The sequence below is a fragment of the Pinus tabuliformis genome, chromosome 3_1 (genome assembly GCF_031772625.1).
Source record: "Pinus tabuliformis cultivar Carrire ecotype Pingquan chromosome 3_1, CPIR1, whole genome shotgun sequence".
Lineage (NCBI taxonomy): Eukaryota > Viridiplantae > Streptophyta > Pinopsida > Pinales > Pinaceae > Pinus > Pinus tabuliformis.
In genome coordinates this window covers 747190080-747211391 of record NC_142301.1, presented here as the reverse complement: position 1 = coordinate 747211391, position 21312 = coordinate 747190080, and the positions used below count along the sequence as shown (strand labels likewise).

At 40.6% G+C, this 21312-nt stretch overlaps 1 protein-coding gene across 2 annotated transcripts in view; it reads right to left on the bottom strand.

Annotated features, from left to right (window-relative positions):
* PIR121 (transcription activator) overlaps window positions 1–21312 on the bottom strand; it is a 481847-nt gene that overhangs the window by 139238 nt on the left and 321297 nt on the right. For both annotated transcript variants that reach the window (XM_089411826.1, XM_089411827.1), the window contains 2 exons: window positions 20985–21072; window positions 7356–7483 (listed from right to left, as the gene is read on the bottom strand). In XM_089411826.1, coding sequence (XP_089267952.1) covers window positions 7356–7483; window positions 20985–21072 — 216 coding nt within the window. The remainder of the gene's footprint in view (window positions 1–7355; window positions 7484–20984; window positions 21073–21312) is intronic.

The window sequence follows — 21312 nt, the reverse complement described above, 5'->3', positions numbered from 1 at the left end:
CAAGAAGCCTCTCAGTGTTGTCATATCTCTAGGTACCGGCCAGTCTCAAATTGCCCGTATTTTCTCCTCGTGTACCTTCACTCCATTTGCACCAATAATGTGCCCCAAGTAGAGCATCTCAGTCAAGCCAAACTCACACTTGGATAGCTTGGCATAAAACTGTTGTTCCTCCAAAATACGCAGCACCTCCTCCAGGTGTTGGAGATGCTCCTCCCAAGTCCTGTTGTATATCAATATGTCATCAAAAAACACCAATACAAACCTCCTCAATTGTCTCCGGAACACATCGTTCATACATGCCTGGAAGGTGGTTGGGGCATTGGTTAAACCAAAGGGCATGACCAAAAACTCAAAGTTCCCATAATGGCAACGGAAGGTTGTCTTGGGGATGTCCTGATCCCTCACCCTGATCTGATGGTACCCTGAACGTAGATCTATCTTAGAGAAGTACTTGGCTCCTCTAAGCTCATTCATCAACTCATCGATGTAGGGTATGGGGTATCGGTTCTTCAATGTCTTCTTGTTAAGCGCCCGGTAGTCGATGCACATGCGCAAGGTTCCATCCTTCTTCTTCACTAGCACTACTGAAGAAGCAAAGGGGTTGGAACTCAGCCTGATGTGGCCCAATGCCAACAACTCTTTGATGGCCCGCTCAATCTCGTCCTCATAGGCCTTGGGGTGCCGATAAGGGGAGAAATCACTGCCTGCACACCGGGATCCAACTCGATGGTGTTCTAGAATCCCCTGTCTGGGGGTTCCCCTGGTGGAATGTCCCCAAATACGACTGAGTATCTGCCTAACAATACCTATATATCCGGAGGTGGTGATTGGGCATGTCCCCCAACCTTTGAGATCCTCAGCTCCATTGCCTATGCTATGTCCCCATGCCGCAAATCTGCCTCCATCCTATGCGTTGAGACTGTCTATGGTGGGTATGAATGCATGCCTTTGAGGACCACCAGCTTGCCATCCAGTCCAGTGAACTCCATCTCCATCTTCTTCAAATCAATGGTAACTTGCCCAAGGGAGTATAGCCACTGGACACCCATCACTATGTTGGTGTCTGGCACATCTACTACAAAGAAATGGTTTGTCATGGAATAGTTCCCCATGGTCACCGTCAAGGCGAGAACATACCGAGTGCACTGCATAGTCTGGTCACCCGACACCAGAAATCAAGATCCCTCAAAATTTGTCATACTGATGCCCCTCCTCTGAACCAACTGGGCATCTATGAATTTGTGGGTAGCCCCACTATCAACTAAGACTGAGACACGCTACCCCTGTATTGTACCTCGAATCCTCAATGTCGGAAATTTGGGGACCCCACATAAAGAAGGACTACCCCAAATGGAGCAAAGGATGCCCTTCCTTGTGGAGGTCATGGTGGTGGCCCCCTCTCTACTGGACTCTCACCATCTCCCACGCCACACTCCAACTCCACTTCATCCTTCTGATAGCTATCTGAGAAGACCTCGATGTAGTGGCCTTTGACAGTTGTGCACCAATGGCCTGGTGCCGAGGGTGTTGAAATTTCTAAATCTATCCGTTAGAAATTTTATCTATATTCTTCTGGTTTACTTCTCCTACTTGTTAATTAGAAACAAGTTATTTAAACATATAAACATCGAAATAAACACAATACAGTCTCAACCATCTTCAGATCAACAACTGAAAGAAATAGCAAACACACAAGTGACACCGTTATTTTTGGACAACTCATCCCTGGAAAAACCCAATGCAGGAAAACCAGTGCACAATTCTGAGGGTTTATTTTATTATGCAGTATATCCTTGAGTACAACTAGGTGCCAAATAGGCTCACCCAACAGAGAAAAATAACCGACAATAATACCTCTCTATTCGGAAGCAGATATTTAGAAAATCTGCCCCACGAAACCCTCTCCAGCACCACTGAAGCACTGCATCAGCCCTCCTAGCCTTTGCGTCAGCCTCAAACCCCTCTACGTCAGCCCTCTAAGACACTGTGCAGCCTCTACGACCTTCTACGTCACTCCCGTTGCCCTCTGCGTGGATGATGCGGGCCCTTTTCGCTTTGCGCTGTCTCTATTGGGCTTTGTGTGGCCTGCTGTGGCTTCTATGTCTTACCTCTATATTGGTCTCTCGACACTATCTCCGCCTCTCTGTCTAATACTCACTGCCCCTCGCTGCAAACAGATCATTGATTCGACTTTACTTAGCAAAACCTGCTATAGTAAATCAAATGACTGATCACTCTGGTGTGTTCTCCAACTAACTCTCAAGCCTCCTCTTATACTTTTACTGTTGGTCCTTCAACGGTCGAGATTACATCTCTAATCAACGGCTAAAATTAGATTTGGCTTGATCCATGTCTTTTGTAACCTTCTAACCCAGTTTTATATTAACACCCATTAATATTTTATTTTTCCTAAGTTTAGACATAGGAACTCCATTAAAAATATTAATTATTTTTGTATCTCCTTAACCAGGTAGAATCTACCCAAACCATTTCTAGATCTTGGAGATCTCATGTGTTTTAGCCTCTCCACCAATTTTCATGGTTAGAGCACATCCGATGCTACCCCAAATCAACACTCCCTCTTAGCGAAGACTCTTCTCTAGTAATACTCCACACTGAGCATCACCTAGATTATACAGTACCAGTACCTGTGCTGATTCTAGGCCTCCCCGCCCAAAATCCTCTGCACTGTTGCATCCTGTACTGCTGCCCATGGCCCTGCCACTGCCACTACTACATCTGTATGGCAGCTCCCTCTGCATCCATGTTGTTGCTAGTCCTGTCTCCCAACATTGCATCTGCACTTCAACCCCCTCTCATCATGCTACATCGTGCTACTGCCAACTGGTACTATACTGAAACTCAGTTACTAAGAAGTAAGTAATTGATTCACCCAACTACTAAAATCCCTGTCAGGCTAGAAACACTCCCAATGTTGAAGCTCTCTCTGTCGCTATCACGTGCTCCCTCTACTACCTCTGCATTGTTGCAACAACTCCCTGCCTCTCACACCACTACAAGCCTCTCTACGCCATCCTGCACTGTTGCAACTCTCTATGCCTCTCGCACTGCTACAGCCTGCTAGCTCTACACTGCCCAGAACTACTGCACTATAGCACTCTCTACCGCTTCATCTGCATCTGTTTCTACCTACATCTGCTAGTCCCGCTACTCTCTCTTCAAGGCTCCTGTAGCAAGGTATAATCCAAGAGGTTGGGTACCTCAAGATCCTGCCCCTCATCACCTGTAGTCTTCCTGACTACTGCTCGATGACTCCCCGCCTCTTCTCTACATAAGGACTCATGGCACAATCGTCATCCTCCTCTACCTCCTTTTCCGCCTTCGCTGGCGCTGCCTTGGAGTCAGATGCCTCTCCCTTATTCTTCTTCCTCAGACACTAGTTCGCATAATGCCCCAGTTCCCCACAGTTGAAGCACTTTATCTTGGAGAGGTCCTTTTTCTTCCTCTTCTCCTGCTTCCCCGCAGATGCCAGAGCTGCATCCTCTTCCTCCTCTTTCTTGATCCAGACTCCTTTGTTGCTACTTCCTGTCTTGGACAGCCATCTGATCTCTTCTTGGCGAAGAGCTGCCCACAATTCTTCCCAATCTGGAAGATTCGCCCTGCCCAAAATGCTCTGGACAAATGTCTCCCACTCCTTGGAGACTATGTTTAGGGCGGTCCTCACCATCAACTCCTGATCCGGCGTGGCCCCTATGGAAGTCATTTGGTCCCAGATCTCCTTCAATTTGCCGAGGAAGTGATCCTCACCATCAACTCCTGATCCGGTGTGGCCCCTATGGAAGTCATTTGGTCCCAGATCTCCTTCAATCTACCGAGGAAGTGATCTAGTTGTTATGACCGCAGCTAATTCTCAAGTAACATCTTCCTCTACACGAAAGTATGTTGGTACAACTTCTTCAAGACATACCACATTTCCTTTATCGTCTCCTTCTCGACAATATGTTGGACCACATGATCCTTGACCCCATCAAAGATGATGGATTTCGCCTTGGCCATAGCCTCCTCGTACTTTTCATCGTCAGACGGGTCAATTGGTATAGCCACTGTTCTCAAGGCGAAGGCCTTGATGTGATGTCTATCTAGAATGGGTAGGATCCTGGCCTTCCAGACCACAAATTTAGACGCCCCGTCCAGCCTGTCCTGATCCCTTAGTACATTCATGGCCATCTCTCTGCTCCTCCTTTTGACTCCTCTAAGTCTCTACTTCCCTCTATAAGTTCTCTTTTCGACTCCCTATGAGTCGCTACTTCCCGTCTGGAAGTTCTCTCCTAAACTCCCTCTGAGTCTTGATTTCCCTCCTGGAAATCCGCCTGCCAACTCTCGAGTTGCCCCTCTCCAATCTCCTATGCACCTGCAACACTGATATGGATTCCTTGGCTAGAAATCCGCCTCAATGGTGACTCCCTCTACCTTGGTTTTGCCCTGTTAGGTACTGTTCTACCCACAGCACCCCGCCAGCTTCACTCCCCACAATTTGCCCACAGCTTCCTCAACCCCAGCAACCGAAGGACTAAGCCTCTAGGCTCTGCGCAATCCTGGCACTGGCTGAAATGTTCTCCTAGAAAACTGTGTCAACCCTCCTCGTCTCTACCCAGACCCAAGCTACGCACTTGGTAGTGCCATCATATGGGGGAAGTACATTCTCCCAATAGTACGTTGCAACTCATAGCTTTGCGTGCCCTATCCTCCATAGCTCTTGCCCTTCTCATTCTGCTTGAGCTTGCAGAAATCTCTGAAAGATAATGCCTCTCTGAAATTTGCTCCCATGGACTGCCACTCCCTAAAAGCTCTCCCATATGTGAAGGATCTTCGACCCCTGCCGGTTCATTCTGCGCCAAAGGTGTGAAAGAGGGCACTGTAGCTCGAGTTGGCCCGCTCGGTGATGGAGGTTGCGCAGTGGGTGGAGGATGCTCGAATGTTGAGAGCCCCCCAAAAGTCTCTCCACATATAAACCCCCTAGGAGTAATTCTCTTTTGGTTCTGCATTTTGATCTCGTCTAGCATTTCCTTCTGCCCCTTCGCTAAATTATTCAGAGCCTTCAAGAGGCTATCAAAGGCCATCTCCTCCCTGCTCTTGGGCTCTCCCATGTTCTCTGCTACCACTGCCTTTCGCTTGTCCTACGTGTCTAGAGTGATCTCCAGCTCTCTTTCTCTGCTCTCGTACCTCTGCCTCCTGTATGTAATATTCTACCAGTCCTCTTCACTCGTAGAGAAACTCCCCACGGCTGAGCAAAGATCTGAGCTCTGATACCACTGTAATGTTCCTAACTAGGAAATTAAGTGATATACAAAGAAAATAAACAAAACAATATCCAACAACGAGACACAATCAGTAAACAACCATGAAAGCACTGCAAATTAAGATCATCACAATCATTTTATTAATACTTTCTAGAGCAAGTACAATAGTGAAGGAATGGCGCACCTAGGCTTGTCTCAAGGGACAAGCGTGACAAAAACCAGGGGAGAAAATGATGGCCCTAGTGTTGCACAACTGTTGCTCCAAAGATGATCTGTGCTGCCCAAAAACTACTCTGCCTATTGAAAAGGATGTGCTAGAAAATCCACTTCTCGTGCTCAAAAAACATTGCAACATCAGCTCCCGGCTCCTCAACAAAAACCCACCAAAACCCAGAAAGGGTTTGGCCTAGTTCAAAACCCCGAAAATCGACCCCCAAGTACCACGTCCTCCTCCTCATGTTGGGAAGCACAACCTGTCTGAAAATGGCTGGAAAGGCTCTCCAAATCACCCCCAAATGCTGAGATGTTATCCCCTATGGCTTTCCTCTCTTCTCTTGGTTGACTCCAGCTCTGTAGCTCTTTCCTCTAGCTCTCACGTGAGCCCATTGATGGTCCTCTACGTAGTCCTCAGTGACTGTCAATCAAGCTGCCCAAATGCAGCAATCTCCCGGTCCAAAACTCCTCCCAAAGGTTGATCCTCTGCTGTGACTCCAACTCCCAAACTTTCCCAGCAAGTGCTGCCCGGATGAACCCCCAAATCACCTTTGCGTGTTCCCCTCCTGCGTGCTCTAGGAATACGCACTGCTGAATCGAAGGCTGAGTGATATGGCTGCAAATCTCCTCTGGTTCTCCTCCAAGGTAGTATGAAATGCCTTCCTAGGGTGGCACTTGAAGTCCCCCGAAGAAAGGTTGACTCTCCCGCTTGGAAAACTCAATGCTAAAAAGCCTGGTAACTCGACTAAGCAGCTCGAGCAACACAAACGAGTTCGATGTGCAAAATATGCCTTGAGTTGGGGAGATCCACCTCCTTTTATCTTCATGAGCCTTCCTTTCCCCATGTGAGCCCCTCTCCAAGCCAATTCAAGGCAATTCGAATTGCTCAAGTGCCCAAGTGCATTTTCCCACATGGGTGGCCCCCACCTTCCACTAGAAGTCAAATTCAGCCTCTTTTCTCCTAAGTATCTAAGTGAAAAATGCATGGGTTCCTTCATTCGCCAAAATTTATGCAAAATTGTGGGGAGACCAAAACCTATTACAAATATATTTGGGAAGGGACATGACACCTCCCTTGTTGTTTAAACACCACTGAATCGCTGGAGAAAAGCTGTTGAGGTGACAGTGGTAGCCAATCTCTTGTTGCCCTAAGGTTTGGATCTGCCAAGTAATGCCTTGCATTAGGCCTGCTAGATTTTGTGGTAACAGTTACTTTAGTCCTAATAGAACATGTGAATATTTCCTCAATGCTAGAAACATTACAAACTAAAGCTCCAAGCTCCACTAATGAGTAGAATACTTTTGACTGTTGTAACTATCATGAATCGAATGCCAATCATGAAGCAGTTATATCACTCATGACTAATGAGTATGAATTACTGGTTTTGTCACTCTATCACACATCAATAAAAGTGGTACTTTTCAACATAGGTATGCGGAAACTGTAATTCCAATATATACTAATTTCAAAACTAGAACTAGTACATTTCACAAGATTAGGCATAATTTTAGACCATAGAACTCAGATTTATATAACAGAGCTACAACATTAAACATATCGACACCAATTAACATTATTTACTTCTTGCAATAATTCTTCCAGAAAAAAGATTAAAAGATTTATTATTACTCTTTTCTGGTATGCACCCACTCCACCCCAACCCCCACCGACCCAAAGGAAAAAAAAAAAAAATGAGCCATACCTGCATTCATAATGAGTTATGCATTTGATCTTGTAAATTCAACCAGGTCATTATCTTTTCCTACTATTTCATAAGTTATTTTGGAACCAGCAAACACTGTTTAGTTATATCCCTTATCCATACAAACATAAAGAGGAAATATATATCACTACAAGAATCAGAAAATAGTCAAACTTACCAAAACTGTATCAAGGAGACTCATCCAGGAAACAATGCTACCAATTTCCTTCAAACAATGGAGAATTTCTCCTTTCTTTTGAGAACTAGAAGCCCACATTACTTGTTCTCGTATAACATTCAAACAACCTGCCCATAAACATTGATTTCAATATTTGTGAAAGGAGACCAAGAATCTCATTCCATGATAAGATTCTGAAATATATTATTATCTTTACCCATTCCATCAGGAAATGAAAACTCCACTCAATGTTTCAAAACAGGCATGCTATGAGTTAGACAATCAACTCCAAAATAACTTTTGTGGAAATTCCTTTCTAAACACATTCAACTATAACAATAACAAAAATGAATGGCTTGAACATATAACTGGTGGATTTTAGAGAAAAGTAATTTCTTCCCTGAAAATCATTACATGTTAACCTTGCACAAAACTTTATTACTAAGATATATAGCAAACTTTACTTTCACTACAATTCAAAGTTCAAAACAAAGTGACAAGCTCATAAAATGAACTAGATAGCAGTGTTGCACACATCGCGATCGGGATTTAATCGGCGCCGGGAAAAAAGCGGAAAAAATCGTTAAAATCGGGAAAAAATCGGAAAAAAGCGGGAAAAAATCGTTTGGCACAAATTGAAAAAAAATTGAAAAAAAATGAATATTTTTGTGCCAAACGATTTTTTCCCGCTTTTTTCCGATTTTTTCCCGATTTTTCCGATTTTTTCCCGATTTTTCCGATTTTTTCCCGATTTTTTCAAAAAATCGCGATTTTTTCGATAAAAATCGCTATAAAAAAAAGGGGCGATTTTTTCGATAAAAATCGCGCTTTGAATCGGCAAAATTAAAAAATCGCGATTTTACGATTTTATCGCGATTTTATCGCGATGTGTGCAACACTGCTAGATAGAATAGGGGTCAAGAATATATGAAATTGTCTGCTAATTGGACATATATGCATAAAACACAAAACAATGGCCTTCAATCAGTAAAAAACAGTGTCGAATTACAGCATTCTCCCAAAAAGGCACTGTTATCTGCTAAGTCGTACCTAGCAGGAATGAAGACCCCATGGCCCAATGTACAAGGAGCCTATCAAATTTTCAAGGTTCAGAAATCCAGCAGGGAAAAATTTTGCCCCTTCCTCTCTTTCTGTTTCTATTATCTTCTATATTCCCTCTCCATGCAAATTCGTACCCGTGGGGGAATTGTCTAAAATGACACTAGCATGATGAACTTATATAACGGACTTAGACCCTTGGGATCTGGTTAGTAAGAATGTCACTCTAGAGTGTTTTTCTTAATTAATTGTTTTCACTTTTTAGCGATAAACAATTTATTGAGTTTTTTACTCACATCATCCAAAGCTGGAATGTGATTAGTAACTGGGCCTTGAGTGTGTTTTCCAGTTCAAGAGTCAAAGTATATTACCACATTAGGCATTATCTTGAGTCTCGCAAGATTGCATTAGGTTCTAGTAGGATTTTTTAATAATGAAAAATTTCCCACAAAATATTTTTAAAATAATTTTCATGTAACAAATAAAAAAGTGGTGCTCGGAAATGTTGTTGGGCATGTAAGTACTCGATTTTCACCCTTAGAGTACCAACATTATCATTCTACCCACTTTTTGGTGCAGAATATTGATTTTTTCTCACAAAAAAAACACTTTTACTCAAAAAGTGAGGAAAAAGACCAAAAAACCAGAATTAAATAAACTGGAAACATATTAAAAATATGTTCCTAGTTCAACCAAGACTTTCCATCAGTCAAGTGAAGTGACTAGGCATTCAAGGATCAGTCATGGATGAGTTTGAAGCTCAAGTTCGAGGCCCACATGAGGGCCAAGTTTGCTGACACCTAGAGGCCAAGTTGGCTGCCTGCCAGTGCGAGTTAGGGGAGGCCAAATTCCTCTTTCTGTGGGGCCATGTTCCAAATTTGAGTTAGGTGTAATGCGATCATGAGTTGGGTGGACACCACTCCCTCCTCACTCCCCCTTCATTTGGTGACTCACTCCCTCTCCAAACTTGCACCCAGACTTAGCAGCTCTTTCTCCATATGTTGTCCTCACACAGCCCATACGCAGCCCACTCTCGGTGATATGATCTGCCACTTGGAGGATCCACGCATCGTTTCCTTCGATCTCTCTTGCCACTTGGAGGATCCACACATGGTTTCCTTGGATCTCTCTTGCCACTTGCGTAATTCATACCAACTTTGGGATCTTCACCCATTCTCTTCTATAAATTGAGCCCCACTCTCTTGTTCAAGCTAGTATCAAAGCTTGAGAAGTGTTGTTGATTTGTAATTGTTCCATTTTTGCTAATAAAGAAAAGGCTTTAAGGCTATTGATGATTGAATTCTGTGGTTTGCTTGAAGCATATTGAGGTAACCTTGTTGATTGTTTCAATTTCATTGCTTTAAGCTTGTAGCTTAGGCCTTGATAGGGACATGGTTGTCCAAAGGGGAAGCTTAACAATTGTTTGTTAATCTTGTTGTTAGTTTGCATTCTAGAATTGAATATTACATGTATTTCTCGGTTGAATAGCATCTTTACTCCTTTCATTATGCAAGCTACACCTATATCTACTAACTTCTTGGCAAGATCATAAGCTTTCTTTACAAGTTCCTTCAGCTTGGAGTTGGGGACATCCTCGACTAGACCATCCATCTTCTTGCACCAAAGAAGCATTAGTCCCACTTGTATCATGTTAATTTTAGATAACAATGTTATGCTCTATGCTTTAGCACAATTTACTTCAATGTTCCTTATCAGCCCAATGACAATTTCCAATTATTTATAGTAGCAGTCACATTAACTTAAACACATTGATAGTAAATGCAGATAGAACATAAACACATGTACAGAAGACAAGCCAAGACAAGAGGACACGAGATTTGGTGGATGCCAAGTGCAAAACCCCAATGTGGGGAAAACCCTTTGATCAAATCTTCTTATTATTATTCAATAGTTCAACAGAGAGAGAGAGTATAAATATCAAGTTTACTTGCCCAAAACAGTCCTGTCAAAATCAGCAGTCAACTGCAGCCCTAACCAGAAAGTCAACGTTGGTCAATGCAGCACCGAAATGTCCACCAAGCAGCCCAGTCAACAGCACATCAATTCGCCCTTCCAAGAGGGTCAAAGTCAGCCCAAAACAGTTCGATCAAGCCAGTCAAAGGAGAGAGAAAACAACACTGTAATTTCTGTGGTCAAATCTGAAGTCAACATTGAACTCAACCCCGGTCAAAATGTCCCAAACTCCTTGATATCTGTGCCAATAAATGCGGCCTTCAAAAATTGAATTTCTGCCTCCAAAACGCAGTCAAAACTTGGTCAAACAGCAAGGGTCAACGCTGGCCAACACTGCCCTGTAACCCTGAAATTTTCAGCCAGCAAAAACAGTCCAGAAATTCGTCATCCTGTCACACGTGTGAAGTAGAGAACACTGCCTCCAAGCTGTATGAACCAATCAAGAGAGGAAAGAGAGATATGTGATGAGATGAGTGATGTCCAAATGAGGATAAAGGTCACTCCTATTTATACACTTCTTTGAGGGTGAAAAGACACATCTATTGGACTTTTGAGCCTACATTTGACTGAGGTCGGCCTTGATAATTTGTGCATGAGAAAGAAGAAATTCAAAATTCCATTTCTGCTTGTTAGAATGAGATGATCTTTATATCAAAATTGAACCTCTCAAAAAGAGGAATCCAATGCAATAATCATCTCCATCATATGAGTTGTTCTAAGGTGGAATTTGGCCCTAGTTGCCAATTTTAACACTCCCTCTCAACTAGATAGAATTCCACCTGCCAATCCATTTCTCATCATCATGCCATCCTGTCATCATGTACGATCTCTATCATCACTGCCCTACTCTACTTTGCTCTGCTTAACCTTGAAGTAATAATGAAGAAGAAGTGATCAAGAGAATCATAAGATCATACCACTCTCCACCGACAAAAGTTTGTCCTTGATCCCAGATCAAGTCGTTGAACACCATGCATCCTAGTCATAGGGAGTACGATAGTACATGATGCGTCCATCGGTAGCGCTATGGTCCCTAACCATCTTTTCCCAACCCATTCGCCAGATGAGAGGTACTTCCCATGAGTCTTGGGCTCTATGGGTAGGATGTGTGTTGGGGCATTGGCAGGAGAAGGTGAACCACTCATCCTACTTATATGCCATAGGAGAAGGTGAACCACTCATCCTATGCATATGTCAATCGTAGGGGAAAGTGAACCACTCACCCTACATACATGTCTTCGGGAAGGGGAAGGTGAACCACTCACCCTACATACATGTCTTTGGGAAGGGCAAGGTGAACCACTCACCCTATGGTCGCTCATAGGTCCAAGAAGTACCCCAATCCCCCAGGAGTTCCCAGAGCATAGTTTTCAACTCATACAGGACCCTCATAGGAGGGTCGTTCCATGACTCCAACTCTCTTTCAGAAGGTTAAGAATTTGACCTTCCCCAGAGGCTTCGTGAGAATGTCTGCAACCTGCTCATCCGTCCTGATGTGTTGGAGCCTTATTGCTCTCCGTTGTACCATATCCCAGATAAAGTGGTACCTAATATCAATGTGCTTGGAGCGGTTGTGGAACACGGGATTCTCTAATAAGCGAATCCCACTCTGATTGTCACAAAATATCACAGTGGAATCTAGCACGTGCTCAAATAGTGCATTGAAGAGCTTCCTCAACCAAACAACTTCACAACAAGCCATACTCGCAGCAATGTATTTGGCCTCAGCGGTGCTTAAAGCAACCGATTTTCACTTCCTGCTCATCCAAGATATTGAAGCAGACCCCAAAGAGAAGCAGCATCCAAACGAACTCTTACAATCCACCACACTCCAAGCCCAGTGACCATCTAAATATCCATGAAATCTCAAGCTCCTGGTAGTGTATCCCATTCCATATTGGATTGTGCCCCGAAGATATCTCAAGAGATTCTTAGCAACAATCCAATAAATGTGATGAGGCTCGACCATAAATTGACTCAACGTGTTCACAGCGAAGCATATGTCAGGACAGGAGTTGACCAAGAACATCAGGGCCCCTGCAAGTTGACGATACTCGGAGGGGTTCGCTAATCCGGACCCAACAACACATCCACATAGCTTCTTAAATTTGAGTTCCATCGGGCTAGTCACGGACATGCAATCCACCATCCCACATCTCTCAAGTAGCTTCACAATGTATTTTCTTTGAGAAAGGAAAATCTCACCTGGCTTTTTCCATACCTCCAGCCCTAGGAAGTAGTGCATCAGTCCTAGGTCCTTCATTTTGAATTCGGAAGCCAACTGCCTCTTGCATTGATGAATGAGAGGGTCATCACTTGTCAGAAAGAGGTCATCCACATAAAGGACCAGAATGAGAGGCTTGTCATTTTCAACCTTGAAGTATAGGTTTCCGTCAACATCACTCCTTGTAAATCCTAGCTTCATAAGATAGTTATCAATCCTTTCATGCCAAGCCCTAGGGGCTTGATTCAATCCATAAAGGGCTTTCTTCAACCTGCATACATGTGTCTTACAATCTTGAACTTCGAACCCCTCGGGTTGTTCTACATAGACTTCCTCCTTAAGCGAACCATGCAAGAACGCAATTTTGACATCCATCTGGAGTAGGCTCCATCCATGCGAGGCAGCAAGAGCTATGATCGAATGGATGATGCTATATCAAGCAACTGGTGCAAATATCTCATCATAGTCTACTCCTTCCTCTTGAGAGAAGCCTCAAGCAACAAATCTGGCCTTAAATTTTTCAGCACTCCCATCAACTCCATGTTTGATCTTGTAGAGCCATTTTGAAGTGACCACTTGTTATTTTTTGGTAGCATCGGAAGTGCTCTAGCCTTGAAAATTGGTGGAGAGGCTAAGGCACATGAATTCTAAAGAACCCAAAAACCGTTTGGTGAAATTCCACCTGGATTGTATTTTATTAAAATAATTAATATTTTTAATGGGATTCCTAAGTCTAAACTTAGGGAAATTATAATATTAATAGGTATTAATCAAAATATGGGTGAGAATGATCTAGAAGGCAGATCAAGTCATGTTTTAATTTTATCCGTTGATTAGAGACTTCATCTCAGCGGTTGAAGTCTCAACAGGAAAAGTATAAGGAGGAGGCTTGGGGTTCATTTAGAAACACACAAAGAGATTGAGGAAATCGATTTTCTGAGGTGAGAAGTTCTCAAGAGGAAAATCGATTGGGGAGATCTTACAGCAGAGGGGTAGTGAGATTCCGGGAGAAGGTCTTTCCAGAGAGTACAAGGCGGAGAAAGGATAGAAGACATCCAAAGGAGGGTTGACACTGGCCTACACATTATTGACACAGAGGTAGCGCAGTACAGATGTAGCAGTGAAAGTTGCAGTGTCATGGGCAGCAGTATAGGTTGCAACAGCGCAGTAGATGAGGGGCAACAGGCCGAGCATCAACAGCGCAGAGGACCAATGTCATGGATCAGTGTGATACTTCTATTGGGAAGCATTGCTAGAGCACATTCCTCGCTAAGAGGGAGTGTTGATTTTGGATAGCATCAGATGTGATCTAGCTCCGAAATTTTGTGGAGGGGCTAGAATACATGAGATCTCCAAGACCCAGAAATCGTTTGGAGAAATTCCACCCAAATGATGAGTTATTAAAATAATTAATATTTTTAATGGGGTTCCTAAGTCTAAACTTAGGAAAATAAAAATATTAATGGGTATTAATAAAGATATGGATGAGAAGCTTCTAAGAGATGAGGATCAAGTTCGTTTTAATCTTAGCCGTTGATTAGGGACTTAATCTCTGTCGTTGATTCATCAATAGGAAAAGTATAAGAGAAGACTTGAGAGTCATTTGGAGACACATCGAGAAAATACTCAGTAACCAGAGGGAAATCGATTCTCAACGAGAAAAAGTTCGATTTCGGAGGGAGAGTTGCAGGGTGAAGGAAGAGGAGGGCATCAGCATCAGTCAGAGACTGAGGAAGAGGTGACGCAGAGCACTCTAGAGACAACGCAGAGGGAAGATCAGAGAGACAATGCAACTGGAGATGCAGTCCTCACGCAGAAGTGACGCAAAGAAAGACAGAGGATCTCTGGGGTATTAGAACTTCTTCGGGAAAAGAAGGAAAATTGTCTCAGGTTTTTCTCTCAAAAGTGTCTCAATATTCTGTAGAATCATTCCTTGTAAAGAGATTGTTGCTGAAGATTAATAAATAAACCCTCATCTGCTGCACTGGTTTTCCCGCATTGGGTTTTTCCAGGGACAATTGTCCAAAAATAATTGTGTTGATGTGCTTGATTCTTATGCTTGTATATCACTATTATTTTCTATTATGAGTATAGTTCATAACAAGTAAATAAATAAAATAAATATAAATATTCAATAATCAAATATTAATTAGGTTAAATAGTCATTAAGTTAAGTGAAAAGGCATGTCTAAAAGACATGCCCATTCACGAAAGGACACCTGCTTAGGTATATAAATGCGGGTCCTCATTGTAACATTCATCACTTTTACATTTTATATATATTAATAAATTATTAATTTAAATACCTCGTCTATTTTAACATATTGAGTCTTCAAGCTATCAGTTTTCATACTTCCGTAACATTTTTTATGCTTTAGTGGTATCAGAGCCATGGCACACGATATAATCATGCGGGTCTTTGAACATTGCTCACTGCACAATGTGCCATTACGTTCACATCCTGATTACGTTGAACAGTTTAATAAAATTCAAGAAGTATTTCAACGATTAGAAAAATCATGTGCAGAAGATAAAGAATGTCGAAAGGAAATTGATAATGGGGAAGATGATCTAGATGAGGATTCAAATAAAGCTAATCTTGATGAAAATGAGGATTATCTAGACCAAGATAATGATTCCAGTGAAGCTGATCTTAATGTCAAAGAGGATGAAGTCATTGAAAATACAACACTTACACATGTAGAATCTATAAAATGAGATGTAAATACAATTGTAGAAGATGAAGACCCATCAAGCTTTTCTCGGAAAATTATAGAGTGTTCTTGGAATGTAGATGAAGGCACATGGCAGTATATGCGTGTCAGGCCAGATAAGCCTACTCCAAATGGATGGAATACACATTTAAAGGTGATGAGAAGCATAGAAGACAACATCAATCAAGATATTATATTAGACGAAATTGCAGATATTATACGTCTACCACTATATGTTGATCGAATAAAACAAGAAATGGCATGCATAAAGCATGATAAAGTAGTGGAATTGCCACTTAAACAAATTGATGTTCCTTTAGAACTCATCTTATTGATGAAGGAAAGGATGGTAAATTTTGCTTCAATTTTAAGTGGATATGGTTCTAACTATTTTTTGTGTGAAGGTATAAGTAAAAAGATTATGCCAAATTTAATAAAAAATTTAGGTATTTCTAAGCAGAAGAAAGCTCCCAATCGCGTTGCTATTTATGAGGCTATCAACAACAATAACTCTGTTGTTTGTTTACATCCAGAATGATACCAATTGAAGCCTGACACTGAGATTCACTGTGCAAAATTTAAAGGATTTTTAATTAGGTTTTTAAATACGGGGGACGAAGGACTGCAACCGATAGTCTTTGGCCTCCTATCGTTCATGGCGCAAAGTCTGGAACTCGATGAGTTGTTGCAGCTACCTGGCATAAAAATATCAGTTTTTATATTGGTCAAAGAGTCAAAGAGGGTTGGCAGTTTTTATATCAATTGTTATGCTTGCTATGATCAAAGTGAAAAAAAATCAGTTCGATTCTTGGCAATGAGATGCGCAACTTTGAAACCTTTGTTAATTACAGGACGGGGTTCGCAGGGGAGACAGAGAGAGGATTGGCGCAGGCTGATTGGGTCACGAACTTGAATCCTTCCATCGAATTACAGGATGGGACATTAATAGATATGTTGGTCAATGTCTGGGGTCCCAAGCTTTTTCGAAATCTCAGCTCCCAAATCGAAGTGGACCCTGATTTTAAACTGGTTTGCAGGTACGGAAACCATTTAATCGATGCAATCTCAATTTCCATGATCCAATCCAGGGGCATCCAGGCAGTGGGCGAAGTGGCACTTGAACTTCCGTGCAACCATAGGTTGCACCAGACATGCATCATTGAATTGGCAGAGATATTTGAACGGGTGGAATTCCATCCAGGGGGATACTATCTAGTGGAATTCTATCCAGTTGTTCAAGAGAAATTTCCACCAGAAAACAAATCCGTCCACACTATGCTCAAGCTGCTCTGGCTACCGTCCATCGGTTACATCATTGTCCACTCTCTACTGCCATAAGTCGTGATTTCATCCAACCAAAATCAGTCGAAACGTCCTCTGCTAATCGACGTGCCTGGTCAAGGATCAACAATGCACGTTCGTTGCATATTAAATCAGGATTCAGTGATATAATTCAGGTTGGTCAAACCCTGCCTATTTCGACTAATCACAGTCCATTCCGCTGTATGTTGACCCCGCTACAATGTTATCCACCCATCACCACTCTCCATGTCTGTGCTCTGTCACTAGGCCCGACGAAGCCTTATCAACAGGCCACGGTCAAACACTATGAACGCGTTGGTCACATTCAATTCATGATAAAACTGTCCAGTTAAAAAAAAAAAAACAAAATTAAGGAACTATATGCTATAATAATTATATATATATATATATATATCAATTCGTTATATATATATTATATAGCTATATAATAATTATAACTATATTATATAAATATATTATTAAAAAAAATTATTGTTTTAAAAAAACAAATAATAATAATTATATATATATATATATATATATATATTATTTTAAAAATTTATATATATAAAAAAAATGGTTAAAGAAATAGGGTTTTAAAAAATAAAAATAAATCCAAGGGAATATTACTAATGAACTACATGACGAGAGGATGACTAGATTATATACATCGAGACGACAAACACTAAGTGAAGGAAATCCACAACATTAAAGCTTTAAGGACAATGTTTTCGAAGGGAAGGGCTATGTTATGACTATAATTCATAACAAGTAAATAACTAAAATAAATATAAATATTAAATAATCAAATATTAATTAGGTTAAATAGTCATTAAGTTAGGTGAAAAGGCATGTCTAAAAGACATGCCCATTCACGAAAGGACACCTGCTTAGGTATATAAATGCGGGTCCTCATTGTAACATTCATCAGTTATACATTTTATATATATTAATAAATTATTAATTTAAAATTTAAATACCTCGCGTATTTTAACATATTAAGTCTTCAGCTATCAGTTTTCATACTTCAGTAACAGTTCTTATGTTTCATTTTCTCTATGCTAATATGTGATAACTGCAGTAGAATTTATGTTAGTGTTTACTGAAGGGTTTTGTAAATAACTTATTGTGAAAGATAAGTAGGAGAAATAAATCAGTTACCGCAGTAGAATTTCATGTTAGAAATTTTCACAGAATATTTAGGTAACACTGACATGCAGACACTGGAACTCTGGCTCCTAGAAAGTAGAACTGCTATAATAACAAGTTCTTAGAATCTGATGTAACCAAACATGTAGCAGGCTCTAATCCATGTGAAACTCTGAATGTACCTGTAGATAGACCAGTGTGATGAATTCAAACTGGAACTTCTTCTACTTGTACATGCAATATGCAGCTTAACAAGTCCTCATCTACTGGCCAGGCTTTTCCATATTGGGTTCCCCGGGGTATATCTTGCATTCATTGTGTGGATTTTTTTGTTGTAGTTTCTTTGTATTCTGTTTCAGTATTTTGAACACTGTGCTAATAATATTACATTTTATTATTTCTGGAACTTCTTCTAGTTGCACATGCAATATGCAACTTAACAATTCCTCATCTACTGGCCAGGTTTTTCCATATTGGGTTCCCCGGGGTATATCTTGCATTCATTGCATGGATTTTTTTGTTGTAGTTTCCTTGTATTCTATTTCACTATTTTGAACACTATGCTAATAATATTACATTTTATTATTTTAACCATAAATAAACATTGCATGGTACAGGAGAACCTATGTTGCCAGGAAACGTGGGTGCGGGGACGGGTGCGGGGACGGGGACGGGGACGGGGACGACATTTTTGGAAACAGGGTGCGTGGGTTCGTCGGGTAATATAATAATATTAAATTTTAATAATTATATTTTATAAATTATAAATTTATAATTAATAATATATATGAAATTTGAATTTGTATATTTTTTCAACTTTAAACAAGAAAACTTTAATGATAATCATTTAAACATGCACATCATTGAACATTCAACATTGACATTGATATTTCAAAATTTATCACCAAAAAACTGTTCTTTTGAATCTTTTCCGTGTAACCATGACACTGTGACAGTTATGTGAGAGAGCTCAAGGCTACTACTAAAACTGAAAATTCAAAATACATACTAGGATAAATGCTAGACTCAGCTATTTTGGTGAAACTTGGGACAGCTTTTGTCACACACAAGCTTTAAAATAACTATGCAGCTTAGGTTCATTTGCAAGGATGCCTATCAATGAATCAAGCTGTGGTCGTACAGACCCTTCCTCCTACACAACCAAGGAGTGTTAGCAATTCTGCCTCCTGCTCTAATTTCAAGACAACTTCTCTCCTTATTGAAATTGCTCATTATGGCTGGAGCTTGAGCTTGTAACTTTGCTTTGAATGTTTAGTCTCTCCCATATAAAAACACAATTTTTTCATAGGAGATTCTTCTCAACCTGATAGTGGTCTAGAATTTTCTTGATGTCTAATCATCCACCTGCCCCATGCATGGTGTGCTCTGTGGTAAAGCAATCCCAAAAACAGTGGCAGCCTTACCCTTCCACAAAACACGCTTATCAGTCTTTCTTTCCCAATAAAATGCACAGCAGCCATCTGATAGCTTGAGGGATAGTTTGTCTTTGAGTGCGAAGCTCTACCTGAATATTAATTATATAAACATAAAACATCTTCGCAGTTTTTAGAGATTACTTGGTGTACAAGTCTGTAGAGACCATATATGATTTAGGCATATTTTCCTAGTTTTAATCTTAACATGATGTTATCAGAATGCTGTGAGAAATTGGCAGATTTTGATACTTAATTTAGCCATTGTCCAAAATAGCCCTTCGCCATTTAACAACATCAGCTGATTACAGCTTATGGCTGGTCTCAATCTTACTTTCTATTTGACCGAAAATGTCTGACCCTGTATGTGTGCATTTACAGTTTATAATTTGATGGTTATTTGGCTCGGGAATGGATGTTTCATTCCAAATTGATTTACAAGAATTCTTAAAAAACAAGACTTGTAAAAAACTTAAAAAACCGGGTGCGGGTACCCGTGCAACACAGGTTTCGATGGTAAGGGCCGTGGAAGAATGTTTCATTCCAAATTGATTTACAAGAATTGATTTAGGGTTTTTTAGGTTTTGTTATAAGTTTTACCTTTTGTTATAAGTTATTTTTTAAATTTCAATAAAAAAATTATTTGAAAATTAAATTTTTAATATAGTTTTTTTATGAAGAACCCAAAGAACCCGAAGAACCCAAAGAACCCAACCCGAAGAACCCGAAAAACCCAAGAACCCAAGTACCCGAAGAACCGAAGAACCCAAGAACCCGTTAAAAGAAAAGAACCCAATTTTTTTTTTAAGAACCCAGTTCTTCTAGGTTCGTCTAGGAAGAACCCGTACCCGAATCCGGTACTTGGGTGCAGGAACCCGGGACGGGTTCGAGAACCCCACCCCTGGGTGCGGGTACCCATGCAACACAGAGGAGAACCTTGCAGAAATTTGCAGTAACTTGTAAGATCTGTTGTGACAAATTTTCCAGTGGAATATCCACAGCGATTTACATATTGGATTTGATGCCTAATGTGCCAAAAATCTCCTTCCTTTTAGGACTTTGCTATCACCTTGGTATAGCTGCATATTCATGGTGTTGGTCATTACCATTCATCAGCAAGGAATAGTTGCATGGAGAAAAACCAACGTTGTAAATAGCAAAAAGTCAATTATATGAATCTTTGCTCACAAAGATGCATGCCAACCTTTAATATGTTGTCCTAGAATAATAGAATTTTGTACCAATGGGCCAAGTGTCAAGATAAATAGGCCTGCACCTATATTTGCAGACCACCGAAACATTTTAACGCCCATGATAGTTGATATCTTAATCTTTCAGGTTTTGGTTGTTTCAGTAATATTTTTTACATAGGTTGGTTTCAGCTTCAAGAACTTGATGACATGAATCACAAAAGCATGAATGAACATATCGTACCAGTACTTATTGTTATGTACCTCATACAAAAACAGAAATAAATCAGCTTCACCACTGCTTTATACAAACTAAAATTTTCTTGCAACAAAATTGTCTTCTTAGACATTAATATCAGACACATTAAGTCTTTCTTCAATAACTGTATCAATCCGGTCATATTGCTGGTGTGACAGAAGGTTAACAAGGACAACGAAATCATGCAATCCATTGCTACAAAGTTCAAACATTCAAATTATATGCATCAAATATCTCAATTTTCATTTTCTATTTATGAAAACAATGGAAAGAGAAAAAACAGCAATTCAATCTCATAAATCTGAAAAAGTTGAGACAAATTCACCTGCGACTCCACCGTCAAATGGAGGAAGCCCCATGGATTTCGGTAATGATCCTTGTAATTCAGTAATCATCGGTTCAAGAGATGTTATCTGTTTACAGAAAGCTCATAGGACAAAACTAGTTAATGCATTTCATTTGTGAGAAATGCCAAACTCAAATAAAGACTTTCATCACAATCAGAAGCCAACTACATCCAACAAAGGTTCTAAGGCAAATAATTGCCATCAAAGTTACAGAAAACAACTTATTATAAATGTCCAATACTTCAATTTCCTTGTCGTTCTTGTCAATGATTGAATCCTAATGATCACAGCAAGGCTCTGAACTCT